Source organism: Epinephelus lanceolatus, chromosome 23, assembly GCF_041903045.1.
Source record: "Epinephelus lanceolatus isolate andai-2023 chromosome 23, ASM4190304v1, whole genome shotgun sequence".
Taxonomy (NCBI): domain Eukaryota; kingdom Metazoa; phylum Chordata; class Actinopteri; order Perciformes; family Serranidae; genus Epinephelus; species Epinephelus lanceolatus.
In genome coordinates this window covers 27,808,261-27,829,769 of record NC_135756.1, presented here as the reverse complement: position 1 = coordinate 27,829,769, position 21,509 = coordinate 27,808,261, and the positions used below count along the sequence as shown (strand labels likewise).

General features: G+C 41.4%; 1 protein-coding gene across 2 annotated transcripts in view; it reads right to left on the bottom strand.

Moving 5' to 3' along the window:
* The window catches only part of arid2 (AT-rich interactive domain 2), a 44,248-nt gene extending 23,846 nt beyond the window's left edge, over nt 1-20,402 (bottom strand). Inside the window, exons 1-4 of one of the 2 annotated variants that reach the window (XM_033614855.2) lie at nt 19,928-20,402; nt 19,711-19,804; nt 18,694-18,791; nt 4,302-4,435 (exon numbers count right to left, since the gene is read on the bottom strand). In XM_033614855.2, the coding sequence (XP_033470746.1) occupies nt 4,302-4,435; nt 18,694-18,791; nt 19,711-19,804; nt 19,928-20,019 (418 nt within the window). In that variant the 5' untranslated portion in view covers nt 20,020-20,402. The remainder of the gene's footprint in view (nt 1-4,301; nt 4,436-18,693; nt 18,792-19,710; nt 19,805-19,927) is intronic. The other variant, XM_078165048.1, reaches the window with a different exon arrangement.
* Between the last annotated feature and the right edge of the window lie 1,107 nt (nt 20,403-21,509).

Genomic DNA, 21,509 nt, shown 5'->3' with positions numbered 1-21,509 from the left:
TATTGTTAGAGAAAAGAGCCTGCGACTAAAAGGCTGCAGGCTCTAATCTAAACTGAGGTGGAGGGAAAGCCAACAAGTGCTTCCTCCTTCCCTTCATCAATAACTGCTGTCAGGACAGTCAATTACCTCTGAGAACAGCTCAGCGGTCAACACCACGATGCTGAGGCTAATGGACAGCTCCCATTCACCCTGTGTGAGCGGGGTTGGACAATAGAGACAAGAGGCTGGCCTTGGCACGGAACGCTTGCACAGAAACATTTGGTTTGAAATATAATGTGGTTACTCAGATGCTCAGAGTTTCTTTCATCAGAAAAGCAGCCTGAGCTCGGGTTGAAAAAAAATTCTTAGCGGTAGTCAATACTAAGGTGTGCGTAGGCAACTTTCAAGGAATAAAAGGCATCAACAATGCATTTGCACGCTTCATAGCCTTGATTCAAACACAACAGTTCTCTGCAAGGTGAAAACTGAATTAAATGAGTCAGTGTGTAATAAAAGTGATGAATGTGACGTAGAGTAAGCAGGCTCCTGAACTGGACAAATGTCAGAGAGCTCAGCTGTGCAGGGCTCCTCGGCCAGGTCTGTGAAGTCAAAAAACAATACAGACACTTTTTCTGTCTCTCAGTTTGGCAGTAATTGCTTTCTTTGTGTGGAAAGCCGGCATTACTGAGGCAGAGTGAATCAGATGCCCCGATGAGGTTATTGGGATGTTCAAATGTTGGTATGACAAAGTAACACAAGTACCTCGGTGCATCATGAGATTATGAATAAAGATCACCATGGAGATTTGTGCCAAGAACACCAGGTGAAACAAATAAGCAAGGACTTTTAGAAAACTTAGCAGAACAGAACAACCTGACCAAAAGGCAAAATGAAGAATATGTACCAAAAAAAACCCACCTACTTTTACAAGACAATTTTTACTTCTGACGTGGGATTTCCCATCATGCAGAGATGATGCAGTTATTTGTAGTAGTTTAAACTGTATGAACTGGATCAATCTGATGGTAATAGGGATGTCCCAATCTGATATTCGGATCGGTATCGGCCGCTGATATTAGCAAAAATCGTGCATCGGCATCGGATCGGACTGCATGGAAAAATGCCGGTCCCAGAACTCCGATCCAGTTTTCCACAGAGTCTGATCCAAGCAGTCCATTCCAGTGATCCGCTCCAGCACTTACTATCAATCCACCAGGCCAGCATGCAGACACACACACACACGAGGGAAGGGTAGGAGGAGTAGCGGTCAATTTAGTTAACTGACTTTTTGTTTTCTACTCTGTTTTTTTGACAGTGATGTTTTTATTTGGTTTACACTCTTACTGTTTAAGTAAAGAGCACTGATGGCATTGTTTTGGGCACAATTAGTGAAATTGGAGCCATGGATGAACTATTGTTTGTTTAAACAGTTGTACAATATTGTGTGTGGTTTTTTGTCCCCTCTGTTGGTCCCAGGAAACAGCAGCACCAGGCTGGCACTGACACTGCTAAAATAACTGAAAAGGAAAGCCTGCATTGTTTGTTAAATGTCAACAATGTCTTGTGGTGTTAATCTATTTTTTATTTATTAGGTGGCCAAAGCACAAGTGTGTGGAGTCTTGCTGCTATTTTAATTTCAATGTTAGACATTTTAAAGATTTCTTCTGTTGATTTATTTTCTATTTATTAAGGGGCCAACGGAAACCAGCTATATTTTTATTTAACGTTAATGTTCAAGTTTAAAGTTTGTGTATTTAACCCTGTTAACAATAAACGGGTCAGTTTCTCATACCAACTGTTGTGGATCATTCTAACTAACCCGATTAAGTAGTTGTTCTTGTTAGAATAATATCACTTGATCAAACCTTTTCTAACATGACTGACAACAAAATAAGTGAATATGTATATACGCACTTGGATCGGATCAGTATCGGCCAAAACTCAAGGCTGTAATATCGGTATTGGATCGGAAGTGAAAAAGCTGGATCGGGACATCCCTAGATGGTAACCTATAGGGATGTAACAGTCTGTGCATTTGTCACAGTACGGGGTAACGATTTAGTTCAGGCAGCCACACATAGAATACATGGTATGTAGACTGATGCACACAATGCTCCCATTAAAGTTCCCTTGAAACATTTAGCTATCCACCATTAGTAGCAAATGCTGATGTTGGCGTGCAGGTCAGTCACACTATGACAAGCGCAAATCAAACACCGGAGCAAAGGAGAAAGAGTTGTTTACAAGACCAGGACAGTGTGTTGGAGTTGTGCCACAGCTGTAGGGGATGTGAATGGAAACAAATCCTACATGCTAACGCACATTTGATGGCATCTCCCAGATGTACCGATCACCAGCACGAGGACAAAACAAACCAGAGCCCAACTCCAGCCTTTAGATGCAAAAGCAAGATGAGATAAAATGAAACAAATGCTGAAGCAACTGGCAGTTGCATTAGCATATATCCAATGTGGAACTAATTGAAAGACGCCTCTGAATGCACAAGTTATATATTTAATATTCTATGTATTTCACATTTTCAGTCTCATAGCACAATGATGCTTTTCAGTTTAACAACCTGTTGTGACCTGCCTTTTGGAGAGGTCATTGTTCACTGCAATATAGAGGTGTTTTTAAATGTTCATAATTTTTATAATGAAAATAGTTTACCAAAATTGCCAGTGGGCAAAATGTTACCTCATTCCTTGCAGGAAGACTGTGCCTGTCTTTGACACTTGTAATACTGTCCATTCAAAATAAACTATGACAAACTTATCCTTATGCATATCCTAATGAGGTGACAATGCTAACCACTGCACCACCGTGCCACCAATAACAGCGTTTGCCGCCACATATTGATTTTTTGTTTTGTTTTTAGAGGGATCCTTCATAAGGAGCGTTATTCAGAGCACCACACTCAGAGCATACTCTGGGCACAGATGGAGCAGCAGAGTGCCAGGCGCAGTGTAATCTAAACAAAACATTTCATTAATTCATATGAAAATAGAAAGCTCTATTTCTTAGAACAACAGCCCTCTTATTTGAGTGTTATCCATCTTGTTTTTCCAGCCTACTTGGAAGTGGTTGTGCTTTGCCGGCAGCCAGTCTGCCGGTAGCTTCTGCTAGGCTAATGTGTAGTATAGGGTTATGTGTTGCCCTCATACTTATGTTGATAATAAAATAATAACACGCAGGCTCTGTGGTCTAAACCAAAACTGTAAACTCAATATTGCTGCCGAGTCATAAAATTATTTTTAGACAATGCGCATTGTCCAGCACTGGGTCTAAAATTTAGCTTTCACTTGTTTCTCCTGCAGCGCCGCCTCTAATCTATCGATTTGATCAGCTCTGATCAATCTGACCACAAAATGATCGATTTTCCACCCTGCAACTTAAACTCAAGAGAACTCGAAAAAAAAAACAAAAAAACTTCTGCGTACCGTTACACCCCTAGTAGCCAAGCTTTTCCTGGATAAAGAATTAGTGAGACATTTTGGGAATTCTGTTTATTTTCCTTCTTGAATTGAATGAGAAGACTGATACCACTCTCATAAAGCTGCAGCCAGCAGCCTGTTATCTTAGCTCTGTCCAAAGGAAACAAAGTCCTCCTACACGCACCTCTAAAGCTCACTGATTGCCACATTATATTTCAAGAGATTAATCTGCAGAAAAACCTCAGCAGTAAAACAAAATTTCAACATTTCATGGGAGGTAACATCACGTCAAGGCAACAAAATGCAGCCTGCTTGACTTGAGCATATGAAACCCTGACATGTTTCTATTAAAATGTCAAGGTGGATTTCCAGTTAAAACAAAAAATGTTTCATAAATGGAAATTTGTCATCTCAAACTCTGCATCTTATAATGCTCTGAGCTATTTGAACCTTCATCAAAACTTGCAATCAACATATTTCCGTCCTCATATTCTTGTGAAATAAATTCAACCCACTAGAAAATCTTTGAAACAAACAGCTTCTGTTGAGGCACATTTTTATGCATATACTTGACCTGTGGGCTGACCAGTTTCCCATGAATCTCACACACAGCTCTGATGAAGTGATGCTCTGCTGTAATCACATCTGCGGTAGGATTAAGTGTTTGAGTTGGCCGAGGGGCCGAGAGAAACAGACAGAGAGACGGGATGAGCTTCAGAGAGAAGTGAGACAGAAAACAAGAAAGTGTTCGAATGGAAACTGAATCCGTGTAGCTGATACAGACGTGACCCAGACAGAAACAAAGAGTGAACTTGTGAACACAGAGAGAAGAAGAAAGCCTCTGAATACCAAAGTTCAGCGCAGACAAGAAGCAGAGTCCCTGCCTACCTGATACAACGTGTTGCTGGTAGTTATAAGAGCTGGGAATTGCACCGATTGGAAGAGAGGCTTTGGGATTCCCCGGCTGCGCTTCCTCATCATCCTCGCCGAAGTGGTGGACTTTCTCATACTTCTCCAAGTATCTGCGGAGAAAGAAAACAAAACAGACGATGAGCCAAGACTTGCTTGGTGTAAATTTTGCTACGAATGTGCTTCACTTTCTTTCCAATAGACTGAAGATTAGGTTTTTTTTAATTATGCAGCCATATTTTCTATGAATATGATAACCTTGAAGCTTCTGAAGCGTACTCTGCGATACTGAGTCTTCATTTCAAGCCACTGACTCACAGTCTGAGTGCATTTTGAAATTTAAGTGGTAACAGCTTCTATCAACTAAACACCAAGAAGCTGGTCTAAAAAATGTCTGCAATTAGAGGAAAACAGTTCACACAGATAGATTCTCTTCCTCTAGTTTAGCAGGACAACATGAAACAAAATGTCAAAGTAGTGCAGTTGTTTTTTTTTTTTTAAATCAAAAATAAAAATGCAAATAAAAATACTGATACATGTTCATTATTATGTCATTCATCCCTAAAATGATTGCAGTGTATCCTAAACCTTGATAAACCAGAGACAATGAATACAGCTTTGACTGACATTTGTTTTACCATCCTAACTTTTCAGCTCTAAGTCAGGGTGCTGCTGTCATGTTCTCCAACATAATCTTTTGAGTCCCCCTCCAGACACATTTTGAATTATGTAAAAATACTAACACTGATACTGATATTTTGTTTAACATGGTTTCCCCACATAATAGTAAAAGAAAGCTAGAAGCTGAAGCACATCTCTGCCTTCTCCCTCATTGAGAAAATCTGGATCTGACCTCCACGACACCCACCACTGCTGTTTGCAGCAGCTTTTTCTTTCCGTTTTCTCCAGTGCTGCTCGCGCTAGGTTGACCGGTGAAAGAGCAGTGAACATCAAGATGGCTTGCATAAGCCTTAGAGGCAACATCAGAGAGATTTAGTCATACATATTTGAGCCTAAGTCAGACCCAGATGAGGAGTCTGCTGTGTACCAAAAGCGGCGACTTGCAGATGTATCAGAATGATAAGTGTAGATTGGCAGTGACTGACACAGTGTAAATGGTTGGGAAATATACAACAATATATCTGCAACAAAGGGGTCGTTCATACATAGTGGAAGGAAGCTCCAGGGTCCAGTTTACATCCAAATCCTGCACACTCTATCATGTTTGCTGTCAGAATTTTCACAAGGCTAATGCAAACTCTCCCCTGTCGATATGTGTTTCAAGTATTAGACAGCAGGAATGGCTTTCGTATTAGTGGCATACTTAATCTAGCCTGCTCAGCTTACATTTGAATCTCAGATTTTAGGGAAGTGTGCAGACGTGGCCCCCTTTAGCTACAGACATTTTAGGCTACATAAACAAGAAAAACAGTTTTGTCTGGCAGGGGTACTTTGAATGAAAGGTTTCATATATTTAAATGAATAGTTGAATCCTGTGCTGTGCGTAAAAAAAAATGCCTCAATTATAAGGGATGCTAACCAGTTACTTTGGAGAAAAAATAAATAAATAAATAAATTTAAAAAAAGCGCCAAAAGACATGAAATACAAGAGGGCTTTTTATTTGGTCCAGCACTCCAAACTTCACTAATTGACTCAGTGAAACTAAGTATTGAATTTCAAAGCACTATCCATTTAGATGGGGTGAAATTTTAATGTTTTGTGTTGTAAATGACTTGCCTTTTATTTTATTTTCTGTTGGCTTTGCCGACGGATAGCTGGCTAGCCATTTTAGCATGCAGAAACATAGCACCTACTGCCCAGCCTTGGTACTCTACTGGTTAGCCGACCTCAGCCTTGGTCACTCTGCACTGCGCACCATCAAGGTCGGGTGGGAGCTAAATTAGCTCTGGTCTCCCCACAGGTAGCCTCGGTGAGCAGGTGGCTTCGTTTTGAGCAACAAAACCATTTTAGCATTGTTAACTATATTAGCACCTCTAGCTGTGCCGTCACTGCTGACAATGCTAACAGTGATGCTAAAGGGGGTTTGGGGCTCAAAACTGAGCTGCTTCATCACTGGGTGCCACAGGATGAAACCAGACCGCAGGTGGGTGAGCTGCTGGGTCAGGACGGCTTTACTAGTGGTTATCACCAATTAAGTGCTGCTACTAGCTAGCTTCCACCGTGCACAGTGCAGAGTGGCCAAGGCTAGGTAACCAGTGGGGACATGAGTTTGGGCAGTGAGCATTATTTCTGTGTATTAACACAGCTAGCAGGCTGTGTCTCCAACCACACCTGGCAAGACAAAAGGTTTAATTATGTCGGTTTAGGATTCAACTGATTGGATGCGCCCAATTTTAAAAAGGTAATTATAAGCCACTTTGAAAGCAATTCAACATGTTTTTAACCAACCCTTACCTTCTTACTCCAATTCAAAAGCTACAGGATGGCACAAAACAAAACATGTGTGAATATACACTGCTGGATAAAAGCCTTAAAGTACACCAGTTTTGCAATACCACCATCATTACATGTTTCATCTAGGTTCGGAGGAAAAACAACCTGTTATCAATGTCAGACACAATACTAAATGTGTCACAGCTTTCAGATATTTCAAAGGGTGAAACGACTCACATTTCCTATAGATCGTTCTATCACAAAGGCTTTACAACCAGACATACTGTCAAGGAGACTATCTGCTGAAACAGCAAAATCCACTTTAATGCAAATAAAAATTCCGTTCATCTGACTTAATAAAGTAGTCTTGTGTACCATGATACTCAATGTGACCTCAGCACTACAAGTTAAGTTGTTCCCTTACTGCTTTTGATTCAATAAAAGCACAAATATTGATTTTTGGAACAACAAGCCACTGTTTCTTAACACAAAAAGGCTTATCAGCTGAAGGAATTTCAATAATTTCACAGCAACCCTGTCAAATTATGAACTGCAAACAGATGAATGAGTGTGTATGAAACATGAGCAGTGCAAGCACTCATTGCTGAGAGACAAAGAGCACCACCTTTAGACACCCAAACATCAGAGAACTGGAGAGAAAAGACTTCACAGTAGCTCCCCGTACAGTCCTAAGTCCAAGTCTGACCTCTACAGAAATGCCACAGCAACAAGCACACTGACACAAAGTGGAGGGATGCAACAAATAAAATCTTGCAGAGTGCACCTTCGAGTCAAGATGGAACATGAATCTACTTAGGAATTCAGTGTACGCAAGAGTGAAATCATCCTTATATTACTCTGCACATTCAGTGTAAATTACACAGTTCAAAAGTTTCATTCTAAAATGCAATTTGATAGCGTTCCACAGTGAGCCTTCACCTCGCTTTACTAGTTTGGGAGTTTTCAAGCTTGACAGAGCCCGTGGCAATCACTTCTGCCAAACCCATGGTGCTTTCAAAGGCTCAAAGTGTTAAGTGAAGCATGATCGGCGTAGAAAGTGAGGCTAAAAAATGAGCACTGCACTACATGAGATAAGCAGGTCTTTGTATGACAGAGGGCTGTCGAGTGCAGCGCAGAGCAACATGAGTCAGTAACAGGACTGTGTGAGATGTGACACATCAGACAATGAAACTGCGGTCACAAAAAAAGTAGATTTTTAATGCACTTTCAATTCTAAAATCCCACATTTTCTGACTGTTACATGCTGAAAATCTAAGTACTGTAATTAGATCACTGTACAGGCAAAGATTATTCTTCACAGCAACATATTCCAGAGGATGAGTTGCCCGAAAACTTTTAAAATGTCTCAGTAAATATCAGATTGAACAGCTCTTTTCATTTTGGCTTATCAGAGCAGGAGGTTAGCTTAGTTCAAACTACTTTGAATACAAATATGCAAATGGGGTTATTTGAATAACACAATTTCTTATCTGAACGGTGCAACAGCCTATAGTAGAAACAAGTGAACTGGCTGCAACACTAACAGCTGGGAGCTGACATCGAGCAAACAATTCATCTATTACTGCAATCATCCTCCCGCCCTTGAAAAGTTTGCACTTAACTTGGGAGAAAATGTTCTCCATGAGCATGCAACCATCGATTCAGGCTTTTTTGGATTTGATAAACATCCTGTAATAATGCAGAGAAATCCGCCAGACAAACAAAAACACAAACACAGACACAGCAAAATACCTCAGCAGTGGTGAACCCTGCCTGTGTGGCCGTGAGTCACCGAACGAGCGAGCGAGCGCCTGTTACTGAATGAGGCCCCGCTTGTTCATCGTGGCCAAGGTAATCCCCCGTCCGCTGGCTGCCGGGTGACACGCTGGACTATAAATACACTCAGCCTTCATTTGTAGAGAGAGCGAGTGAGCGAGTGAGTGAGGAGTGTGTGAGAGCGGGAGAGATAGGCCCCAGTCCCGACTGCAGCGTCATCAACTGCTGTCTGGGCACAAGCAAGAAAAAGGCTGCGGGTAAAGACGGGTGGGGGCATGCGAGGGAGGGAGAGGGGGGTCTGACTGCAGCTGCTCATTTCTCCACTTCCCATTTTTTCAAACATGCATGATGAGAGGAACATCGGTCCCCCACCGCCTCTTGAGTGGCACGCAACTACCAACCAACAGAAACCACCGGACATCCATCACTTCACTACAACTGTTTAGGGAGGTGTGTGTATTATCACTGCTGGCTCATTTTCCCTCCAAAATAATACAAGTGCAAAGGGTGGGAAACTGCCAAGGCATGAGATATGATGAACACACATACATTCTGCAAACAGCCACAGCCATTAGTGTTGTGTTATCTATGGTCATCTGGAACACACCGGCGCAGATACTCTTGGCTTCAATTACACTCAGCTGCCCAAATGCCCTCTCAGTGTGTCGGTGTGTGGGAGTCCATTGCCCCCTGCTGGACGTGGACGCAGACATGCAAACACACCCACTGCCAATTTCTGGACAGAAATGTTTGCTGGGATTTAATGGAGCCGGCTGTCCAGCACAGGCGGAGGGTGGTTTGCTTTGTCAATAATCACGGGAACGTTTACTGATGGTGGAGCCAATTGAGAAAATACTGTAAAAAGTTGGATCGGTTACAGATCCGAACATTTGTTGCCCAAAAGCAGACTTAAAGTCACACTAGAGCGTAGTAAAATGCAAGGAAGCTGACAGGATTTACACAGACACTGAAGAATAATCGAAAGTGTGCTTTATTGGTACTCCTCTGACTCATGTAAGTGCAAAGAAGAGTCCGTTTAACCTATGTGGTCAGTGCAGGTATGCTAATGGAAAGGTCAGTGCAAAAACATAAGCTATACTAATACAATGAAACCCTTTTTAAGTGCAAGCACTTCCAATTCTGTTGCCTGCCATGTCAGTCTCAATGGCACAGCAACTCGGTGGTGCAGCATTTCCTTAGTTCAAATTAGGGTTTTTACAGTAGAAGAATTTTCACACTGGTGCAAGTTCCTCCAGCACACCGCCAACACAGGTGATACATGTCAAGGAAAAGATGTTTTCCTTTGACTATGTTGGACTTTCTGTGATTGCTTTTCAGTGTGGAGGTACAGCACCTCCTTGGAAATATACTTGATGTATATTCTAACTTGGACTCTGCATGTTACGTTATGTAATTCTGGGGGAAAAAACTCTTTTTGGCATTGAATCCACCTTCTCCTCTCCTAAATATCAATCCTGTCTCCGAGTGTTTATTTGAAATGACTACTGTTTGCCTTGTCTGTATGACTTTGTGGTCAGACGACGTTAAAAGTTGATCCCTCTCATCTGCAGCTGCTGTTTATTTTGTGGATTTAACCGTTTCCCTTACAGTATCATTCATCATAAACAGCTGTGAGGCTCAATAAGTACAGAGATAGGACTGGGTAATGCATCACATTTGTTCAGTCAAACGCCCAGAGTGAAGGATTTAGGGGGATGTATTGGCGAGATGGAATGTACATAATCAGTATGCTTTCTTTAGCACATAACCACCTAAAAATTGTTGTGTTTATGTTAGCTTAGAATGAGCCAGGTATATCTACATAGGGAGAAGGTTTCCCTCCTTGTTGCACCGCCATGACTCTACAGTAGCCCAGAACGGACAAACCAGAAACTGGTTCTACACAGGGTTATTTGCGTTTTGACGTCAGTCACTGTAGTTAGCAGCCCCTCTGACGAGCAGTGTCGGAAAAACACTTATTTTTTTTAACCTGAAAATGCTTTATTCAGTGTTTTAACCGGTTTAAATCACCTGGCTCGGATATTTTGAGAGGAAGAGACCTGAATGAACAATGAAACCTTAAGGAAATCTAACCAGAAAAATTGTCAGCTGGTTGAAGTCTGTAATCCTCGCTGCTAAATGTAACCACATCCCCCATGTAAATGTTACACACTGTTCCTTTAATTAGATGTTTTATTTTTGCATGATGTGTAAAATGTCTGCATCTGTGAAAAGGAAGTTATGACAATGACCACAAAAAGTTTCTTTGCAGGCAAAAATTGAAGTGGATGATAGCTGCCTACTTGAGTCCTAACCGTTTTGTAAAATGTGACATGAATAGCTACACCACCGCATTTTATGAAAAGGTCATGACTCCAGTTAGCTAGCTAGCTAGCTCTTGCTATCTCACTGGGAATTTAGCAGCAGCATCTACATCAGAGACATAGTTAAAGAAGACTCTACTATCTGCGCTCTGGGTTTGTTGAAGAGGTGAAGCCATGAATCTGGGACAGCATTCAAATTCTAGTTTACTCAGGCCATCCCTGCAATGTAGCCAGGTCGCTAATACTAGCTAGCCAGTCGTCTTTTGATTATCTGTGCTGCAACTGATAATTAAACCAGACTCTACTGACAGCCCACTGCTGTGTGTGATAACTTACATATCTTTTTTAAAATCTGCATGATGATTACAGCCTTGAAGCTGGTTTTGGTCTTTTATTTATTATAGCTCTAAAAACAGGTGGTTTTAATCACATTTTAATTGTCCTGCATTTTGCATGAAAAAAAAGATGAAAACTGTGAGTCATCCCGAAGCCTTAGAATAAATAAGAGTTATTTATTTTGCATATTAACAGCCCTACACAGGGGTTTTTCACAATAGTGTTCAATGATATAAGCGACAGTGAATCTGATAGCAGATTTTCTTCATAAAGTGTATGCAATCTCCCCATATACACTCAGGTTTCGTCTTACACCAAAATGTTAGCAGACCCTCTCCTGGGCCCTGTGATTCCAATGTAGCTTAGCTGATACACGCTAACAAGCTGTTTTCAAGTTTAACTAATTCTGTTCATTCTCATCCAGCTTATTTGATTATTTAAATCAGCTTGAGGATTGATCTGTTAATCCTGGATGAAGTTATACTGCACTCTTATTTTGAAATAAAAACAAAATGCATTAGGACTTAAAACCATGATCAGCATTCATAGACTAGATGTTTGCTGTTTCCATGAGGTGAGTGTTGAGAGATTTATAGACGTAAGTCTCAGTTTATGTGTATTCCTGCATTGCTATGGGTGTCACTTATCGTTATGTTTTCGTTTCTACATTGTGCTAAACCATGTTTCCACTATTTAAGAACGGTTAAACATTAGATATTACCAGTAAATGTGGTTAGTTTACAACTAATGTTGGCGCATCATGAGGTGAGGATCTCCTCAGTGGACGTGCAAGAGACTTTCAATTGATCATCACAAGCCTACTATGGAAATGAATCCTTACTAAAACCTCTGTCAAAGCAACTGATGAACATTTTTTTAGCAATGCATAAATTAATAAGTTTTAGTGTTTCAGTGACAAATTTTTATGTCAAATTAAATGTTCTGTCTCAACTGAGAAGAATCTTTTAGCTGTGTTTAAGTATTTTTGCTCACAGTATCTCAAACTACATGTGGGTTGGTTCTTTTTGTGTACAGACCCCACATGCTATTAACTTTACGTCTGTACTTTAAGCAGCCAAAGTCAGGGTACTAGCAAGAATTATAAATTGAATACTCCCAGATCAGGGTGTCCCAATCGATCAGCCACCGATGGTTATCCGACAATATTCATTTGGAAATAGTTTCAAGGCCGATCAGAGGAGTCATTTAGATGACACAACAACACACAAGAGAATTTCTCTACACTCCATTAAAACAGCTTCACTGGGCTGCAGTTCTGACAACCTGTAGCTCACACTGAACACTCACTGTTACATTCATGGCTTACTGCTAACCTGACGGCCAGCCCACCTGCCTCTCCTGAGTGCAGATACATCATCTCTCTCTCCTCAGACACCATACACACTACCCACACTCAACACTTCTGCAGAAGCTGCAATACACGCTGCTGTTTCCTGATAGTGTTTACATTTCACTTTGTTTTGTCCTGTATTGTGCCCACATGAGTGACATGGCATCTTTATGTATACCAGCTCTCTGCATTTGACTTATTTTGTCTCTGCGACTGGAGTGACTGGATCAAGTTTTGGTTTTGATGTCATCAATCAAAAACCTCTTGAACTACTTGGATTAATGGTTTTCAAGGTAACTTGTATCAGCGCGTTACTTGTTAACAGTCATTAATCGTTTTTACAAGCAATGTTAGAGTCACAATAGTGATTGAAACACTAGATGTCAAATGTTACAGTTGTCATCATGTGCAGGAGCACTTGTTACAGCATATGTGGGATATGATGCATTTCATTAAACGTAATTCAACATCTAAAAACTGTGTACAAATGTGTCTTAAGTCCTTCTTGTGTCAGCAGATGCACTTAATATATTCCAGCGACCCAAAATAAAACTCACACACTTCAGCACCGCTGTGAAAAAACTCCTAGGGGAAACACTAAACCTGCATATTTTTTCCTATAATCATAAACACTCTCATTACAAATCTAAGAAAGTGAGTCATTTGGTAAACACGCCTTTGTATGTGGTTTGCAGTAAAATGTCTGGGTTATGATCCAACTGACTGTCAATAAGTCTTTCCCTTTTGCAGGTTTGGGCTTAAGGACTTGTTGCTGTGAGAATAGTTTCAGGTTTAGATTAAGCCATCTGCGAAGAACCAAAAGTCCAGATTTGTGTCAAATCATCAACCTTCTAATGTGGATAACTCTTGTTATCCACATATGAACAACGGGGCCCTGAGCTGTTCCTGATGAAATGCTGGTTCCTATAACTTGGGATGGACTAAATACACATAAAAAATGTGTGTGTAAAATGCACTTCACAAACTTCTGCTGAGGAGCTGCAGTCCCAGAGCAAACATTTTAACTATATCATCTCTCCAATGAAGCAGTGAAGCCAGATTCTGGGGTCCACTGTCAAGTACAAGGCAGATCTGTCCATCTGCTAGTTAGCAAGGAAACTGAGAGAAGATTAGGCTATCAGTGGTAGCCAACACGGCTGGAGGGCAGCTCAAATTATAGACAGGCCAAAAACACAAAGTCTCAAGAGCCCTCAGATGTTATCGGTGATAGCAAGTTTACTCTACCGCTCTTATTTTAGTTAAAAGTTTCTTATTATGATGTATAAAAAATAAGCACACAGCTTGGTCTTTACCCATAACCAGTCTTCATCTGAGCATCTCTAAAGTCTGAGCAGCAGCTCAGATGAGGCGGGGGAATACAAACATGTCTAATGCAAGCCAGATCAAAAGGCCAATTCGTCCAGATGTTTCAGATGAGCGGGAGAGTCTACCAACATACACAGGAAGCAGAGAAGGACCAACAACAGGAATGGTGGTATCCAGAGTAATCTAATAATCAAGTGTGAAAATTAACACCCGCCAAGCAGAAAAGGTGGTGAAATGTGTCTGTGGTGTAAGACTGGGCAATAGTTCAATGTTTGGTTTTCTGTTTTTTTTTTTTTTTTATTCCCAGTGAAAACAGTGATATCACATGTTGTCTTCTACTTAATTAAATGACTAAATCAGGCGTGAACTGTTATCTGAAAATAAAGACTTTTGACATTACCCTCAACATTACCTCTGCAGTTTGGCATCATCAACGTCAAGTACGATTTCAGCACATAAATAGATGAGTAGATACATTAATAGATTCAGTGGCCTAATGTTCAATACCTGTCAGTGGTTGCCTGATCCAAACTTTGTATCTTTATTCAATCCAACTAAATTAAAGATATGCCTTTTAATCAAGCATACTGGCATGTTCTCTGACTGTGCATTTAAACATCTGTTTCTCTACAGTCTCAATAGTTAACTAAAGAATTTCCTAATCTTTAAACACACATGGCACTGTTTGATATGCAGACGGGGTCACAGCAGATTTTAAAGATTGATCCAATTCATTTTATTTATTTTTCATAAGATGTTTGAAAAGTTTGCAGCTCTCTGGAAAATAGAGGAGAAAGTATGTCCTGCTCAAATTCACGACAACTAAAACACTGGCTAATTGCTGCTGGGGTCGTGAGAATTTTGGGACCTAAAAGTGGGGGTCGCAAGCTAGTAACTTGTTGGGAAACACATGGGTAACTACTATAGTCTGGTGCCAGCAGAGGACGCCTATCAAAATGTGAAACATTCAAATATCGACTGAAATGAGTAAACCTGTGAATCTGGTTGCACCTGCTTCCCTGCACCACAAACAGTTAAGGTGACAGATGAAAGTGTGGTGTAGTAATTGTGCTGTATAGGAAGCAGCATGTTCGACTCTTAAAATAGGTTATGTGGTGTTGGTTATTTCGGCAGAAACGGGTATAGTTAAGGTCTGGTTTCTTTTTCTATAATCACTGTGGACAGTAAAAACAGTCCTTGGCAGCGGGGTTAGAGGCTTAACTTGCTCGCATTACAGCATGGGGTTAAAAAGTGAAAGCTGATCTGTGCATTACTATTGCAACCGAACACTGATGAATCAAAATACCTTCAACAGATCACTGCTGCACGTGCTCGTTGAATCAAAGTTGGAGCTGGACTAACGTTACTCCTCACAACACTCTACCCATTTAAACTTAAGAGTTTCTTCTTCTACACATCTCCAACCACGTGTACAAACCTCAGGAAGACAAGAGACGATTTGACCATTTAAGCCAACAACAAATTAAGTCAGCGGTTTCTAGAAGTCAGTGCCTCCTGGGCCTGATTCCCTCCCAATGGGGATGCAGTGAAGAGGGCAAACAGAGGTTGAGCCAGGGTATCTGTCACCTGACTTGGCTTCTGTGTTCAGTGTGCTGCAGTTTGGAAAAGAAGTCAAAGACTGTAGCAACACCAGAAGCCTTATTTCAAAAACACCTTTCATTCACTCTCAAATTACGGTGTGCACCTGCGAGAACTGGATGGTGTTTTACTGAAGAATCAGTGCTGTGTTGCCCCGCGAGGGTTGAGAGCTTAGTGCGAACCGCTCCCAAATCATATGAAAGTACTAATGGAAGAGGACGACCATGGAGATGTGAAATAGTATTGACTGAGAATCATCCAAATCAGTGAAGCCACAGGAAAACTGGAAGCAGCCGCTGGTAACTCTAACTCAATCCTCTGAAACAGAGTGCACAGATGTAGAACATAAATGTATGTCAAATTATAGAAATGTAAAAGCTTCTCTAGAGCCACAGGAATGTATCTGAGGGAAACAGGTCGGTCCCGGAACATTACGCATGGACAATTAAAGAATTTGTGTGCTGTAATGTAATAATTTTTAAAAACTCTTTTAAATTTTTAATCAAATCTGGAAATTTTAAAGCATTTTAGTGGCCTGTCAAAGCTCTGGCCATGTTCACTACTTTATTTAACACTTTATATCAGAAACGTTCACACTCTTGCACTTGAACACCTCTCATTTAAATTTTTATCTCTTGCTTCAACCTTGCTAATGAAGCGAGCCAAAAACAGAGCTGCCTTTCAACTCTGCCTTTAGTGTGTCAGTGTGATTTGATGCCAATGCTTTGATCCAGAGTGTGAATCCTTCCTCCCCCGAAGTTGAAATGAAATCAGCTCCATTGGTAGGACCGGTGTCCAAGCGCCGCTTCAACAAGTTGAAAACGAGCTGGAAAAATGTTTCTGGCAAGCGTCGCTCACTTATTACCGAGTGACATTCAGATATCAAATAGACGGCGGCGGGAGCTGGCACACAACTTTGGTGCTGCTTATTACTCTGCTCTGAGTGGGCAGTGCTGACCAGAGAGACACATCGTGATCATCCTATTCACTCACATGGGAAAACTTGGTCAACGGACAGACTGTTCTGTATCAGAAAAGTCACAAGTTTGATCCCTGCAATGACGTATCCTTCTGTCTGACCTACTATTTTAATTCACTCGGGTAAAAAAAGCATCAAGAATTGTCACTAGAGTTGACAACAAGTTGGGCTTCTCAAAAGGCCAGATACAAACTGAGCCAAATTACAGTCTCATTAAATGTCACTTGATACTGCTTTCAAGATGTCTAATCATCAACTACAAATCACACATCTACAAGTTATTTCAGTTGCCAGTACAAAGTCTGAAAAATGCATACGCAGCTTAAAAATGCGCGGTTACAGATGGTCATTCAACTGGATAATCAAGATTAACACATGATATTAGTGAACATCCATCCAGCTTAAGTGTCCTTGAGCGAGACGCTGAATCTGAACCAGCTCCACTGAGCACCTAGTAACTGGCTCTAACCTCTGACCTCCCAGGATGAGGGCAAAATGAACAATTCCCTCCACGGTGATCACATTATTAGCCTACTTATGCAAAGGGGAAAAAAAAGAACGCCTAATGCCTCTATCATACTCTGTCAGCAAAAAAGCAGCATGCGGGAGGCGAGGATAGTCTCTATCTATTTATTTATCAGCCCGAGTTGAGGCAAGACAAGTCGAGCTGCCTGCTGCCTCTGACATCCACTACACTGAACTGCCTCAGATAAACTCTACAAAGTAGCTCCAGCGGCGGTCGCGACACGAGTGTGATATTCAGCATGTCGGTTGACTCAGCTGCCAGGCCTCCTTTGCTCATCCACCTCCCAAAGATATTTCTTGCAGGTAATAATTACAGTGACTTGGCTGTCCTGAGTAACACAAGTGACATTTTCTGGAAAAAAATAACTGATTCTTAAAAAACTGTCATAATGTTAAAGGCTCCATAGAATTCTTTGCTTGGTCTTGTCATCTGCAGAACAGAGGAACTATAAACCACTTTGTGACAAAATAGACACATTAGTTTGCCTAACTGTGTCCTGCTATAAAGTATCATAGAGGCTCAACAAATCCAATCATCTGTTGACTTTCTGTTAAAGGTACTTCAGGCACTCTCAGGCCTGTTAGACAAAACAAAAACAGATTTTCTGAATGTTAGTGTTTTCCTGAGCTATTGAGGATGAGTTCATACATAAATCAGACCACAAAAACTCTACAACTTTGCACTATCGCTACTTGCACTCAAGGAACACACCTTAACAACTGTATTGTCAGCCGTCTGAGCTTCTGAATTGACCATTACACCAAATTACATGATCTCCTGCTTTAGAGAAAGTGCTTTATAAAGTATTCCGTCATTTTCACTAAATATGTGGCAAGGAAATAATGGTTTGTGGCCATTACGGTACTCAGAAAGACCTCGATGAACTTCAGCAGCACTGCAAGCCGGGGGTGTCTCTCCCCTGCAGCCAATGCTCATGTTTATCGGTGAACTGAGGAGCTACAAGTCTCATCCGATGTGTACAGTTGGTAATCAAATGAGCAGACAGCTTGCACCAAAAGGCAACTTAGTAAAAATGCACAGATAATGAGCCGCTGCTTATGATGTTAACCAGTGACCTGCCGTTGCCTGTAACATATCCATGAGAGGCTACAAGCGTTTCTTTGCTACATAGGCGTAATCCCCTGCAGGCAGGTGCTAGTGATGGGAACAATCATTGCATGAGCGAGGGAGAGAAAAAAAAAAACGGGGGTATAGAGAAAGCAGTAACACCAAAACCACAAATGCCAGCTGTTGAGGAGAGCTGCGTTTCCACCAGACTGCCATCACCGGCAGCTGACTGTGTTGAGACTTGGGAGGCTGAATGTTACACACGTTACAGCACCCGGAGCCGCTCGATCATTAGTACTGTATCAAACCCAAATGCCCTGTGGCTACACCATTTACACAAAGGAATAACCATCATTAGTGTCTGGCTTAGGGTCATTACAGACAAGATGCTCCTTAAGAGCAAACTATTTTCCAGACTTCAACTACAGCAGAGTCATCAGGCCAGGTATTTTTAAAAAGAGAGATCAGAGTGTTCTTTTCTTATGTTGATGAGGCAAGTGAGTTCATATCCACCATGTCATGACAAATGTACACAATATAGACCTTGCTTTGCGTGCCAAAATACAGCACCAGTGCTGCTTCCTAGTACGAGGAGCGGGTGAGCCAGATCCTGCTGACTGCACCTTAACATTTGTAAACACTTCCCACATGCTACCTGAGAGGAGGAGAACTGCATGGCCATGCTACTTACCGAAGGTAGTACTGTTTTAAAGCAAATGCAGCGTTGGAACAACTCCTTGGAAAGTTAAACTCTTCTCCAAGTTCAATCCATTGGTTTTTGTCAGAGACCTGGAAGGGGGGCAAATGAGTTCGTTAGGGAGATAAAGCACTTGCAGCAACAAAAAAGAGCGGTTACACTGCAACCATCTGGTCTGCTACAGGTTCCCCCAATGAGGCCATATCACAATCATTAATCAATAACTTTCTCAAACTGCTGGAAATATCTAAAAATGTTGAAAACTAACACAATAATCAAGCAGCACATTCAGTATAAAAGCGTTTAATTAGCTGCTAATGTTTGTAATGCGAGCATATTTACATTTGACACATCAGTGAGTACAACTGCCTGACTCCCTTTAGGATAGTATCGTTACAGTTGAGGCTAGTTAGCACTGTAGCTAACAAGCTAACTTGACTTTTACATTTTGGCGTTAAAACCTAACGAGGCTAAACTCCAGCCAACTGTCTCCGCCACTACACAAATGATTTAGCTTGCGGCGACCCGTTTCATTTCCGAGTAGGTTTTGGTACCGTGTACTGTATTCACTACATGGGCCTGTGAGGCCTACATTTTGTGTTCAGCCATGAAGCCGAAGAAAGATGGCTAGGGCGAGAAAGAGAAATGAAGCTTCCCCTGGGTGAAAAACTACCGGTGGAAGCCCCGGCGAAACGCTATGTCCTAAGCGGTGTTTCCCGAGGCCGGGCTCCGTGCCGATAATCGATGTTAAACGTGCCCGCTAATTTTGAGTCGCTCCAACTGCACTCTGACTCCGAGCGGTTGGACTCTCAATTCAAACCACACAACAACACAAGCCACCACATTGCATAGAGATACATGGCAAACTAGCACAAGGCCAACACCGACCCACTAACGCTTTTGTAGTGGGTTACACTTGTCCCGGGGTAACCACACGGAGTTGTGGAGTGGTCCACCGAGGAGTCCACAGACAGCAGAGTGTGAAGAAATCCACTTTTAGTTCCCACTCACCTTAGCAAATCCACCTAAAGAGACGACTCTGATATAGAGAGCATTCAGGTCCAGCTCTTTCCCACCCACGATAGGAATCTTCTTGAACGGCGATCTGAGGGGATAACACAAGAAATAAAGGCACATATGTTTAAATAACTGTTGTGGTTAACTCGCAGTCACATGCAATGCAGGTTTAAAGTTGCATTTCTTGGGAATAAAGACGCCCCAATCTCACCCTCTGCTTTGGTGAAATTGCCGCAGCTCGTCCAGGAAAGCCTGTCCTTTCCTTCGCTGATCTAGTAGATTTTTCCCCGTCGAATTTGCCATTGTTTTTGCATGCAAAAACGGTTAAACCCCACTTCAGTCGCTTCTTAAGACACCAAGGATCCCATACTCCGCCGGCGCTCAGTCATTCGCGAAGCTGAGTGTTTAAAAAGTTAAAGAAATAGCTGATAGCAAGAAGAGCGGCAGCTCGCTAATAAAGACTGATGCACACAGAAAGCAAGCCCGATTCAACCCCGGACTAAGTTCCAACGAACAGTCACAAATACGACCGATTTACCGGCGGATTAGAAACGCCATGGCAGAATGTGTAGAATTAATGCTTTTGGTCGCGGTTGTATTCGTTTGGAGTGGTTTGACAGTGTGTTACGGACGCAGCTCCGAGGCTATCGCACACACTGTAGAGCGGCAGAGGGATCCAGTTCTCAGACAAAAAGATGTGAAGGCCGCGGAGCCCGGCCTGCCATGCGTGCAGCGCCCTCTGCGGCCACAGGCGGCACTGCACCGTCCAGAGCAGAGCGGGTGCTGGAACAATAGAGACTGTTTTCTTTTTTAGGGACCGTCTGACAACTCGTTTCTCTGTTTGGAAAACGGGTCAGGAGGTACTTGGAAATGTCCCGTGGGGGGAGGGGATAACACTAATTAACATAGCTCCCTTGTTATCCAAACCAGGCGTGTAATAGAGGGCAACCCTACACTTTTATCGGTAAAAGACTATTTTTCCAGGCTGACATAAACCCGTGGTACATTAATCACTAGCTTCAAAATGAGTGTCTTACCTTACCAATAGTAGGTGAATGAAGACAGGGTATTCCACTGGGAAAGAAATAAAAATCACAGTCAAGCTGCAACAATTTTATACAAATACCAAAACAATGTTTTTGAAATGCCAGGCAGGAAATTATATAGTCTATTGACATTTTTAAATCCACTACTCTACAACAAAATAACGTAAATGCTCATTTTCTTTCCTTAAGAAAGAAAAATCTGTACTTCTGTGAATATACAAATAATTATTGTTTACTTGTGCTTTTTAATGCTAAATGTCTACAAGCTAATTTACTAAACTGCTCACTACTACACTGAATATATCTGGACATTCATGCACATCCATTTGCTGAACATATTTTTTCATGCATTGGTGCATATTACTCATACTTTCTTCAAAATGTAGTTATTAATAATGACTTGAAATATTCTTTACATCTTTGTTTCTTATGCCATATTAAATAGTGCAACTTGGGCGGGAACTCTTAATTGAAAACATGACATGAATTGATTTTATACAATCAGTATAATTTAAGCTTGATTTGATTCAATTTGATATAAAGTGCCATTTATGCTGCAATCTTGCAACTTCTGGGAATTTCAGACAATATAACAATGTCAGTATAGAGTATGTAGTTCAATTACATACTGTGATCATTATCTGTTTAAGCATTTATTTACAATATTAGTTGTCCAATTTTTTGTGGTTCACGTATGGTCACTATATTGTTTATTTGTTGGCTTTTTCATGGTGCAATTTGTTGCAG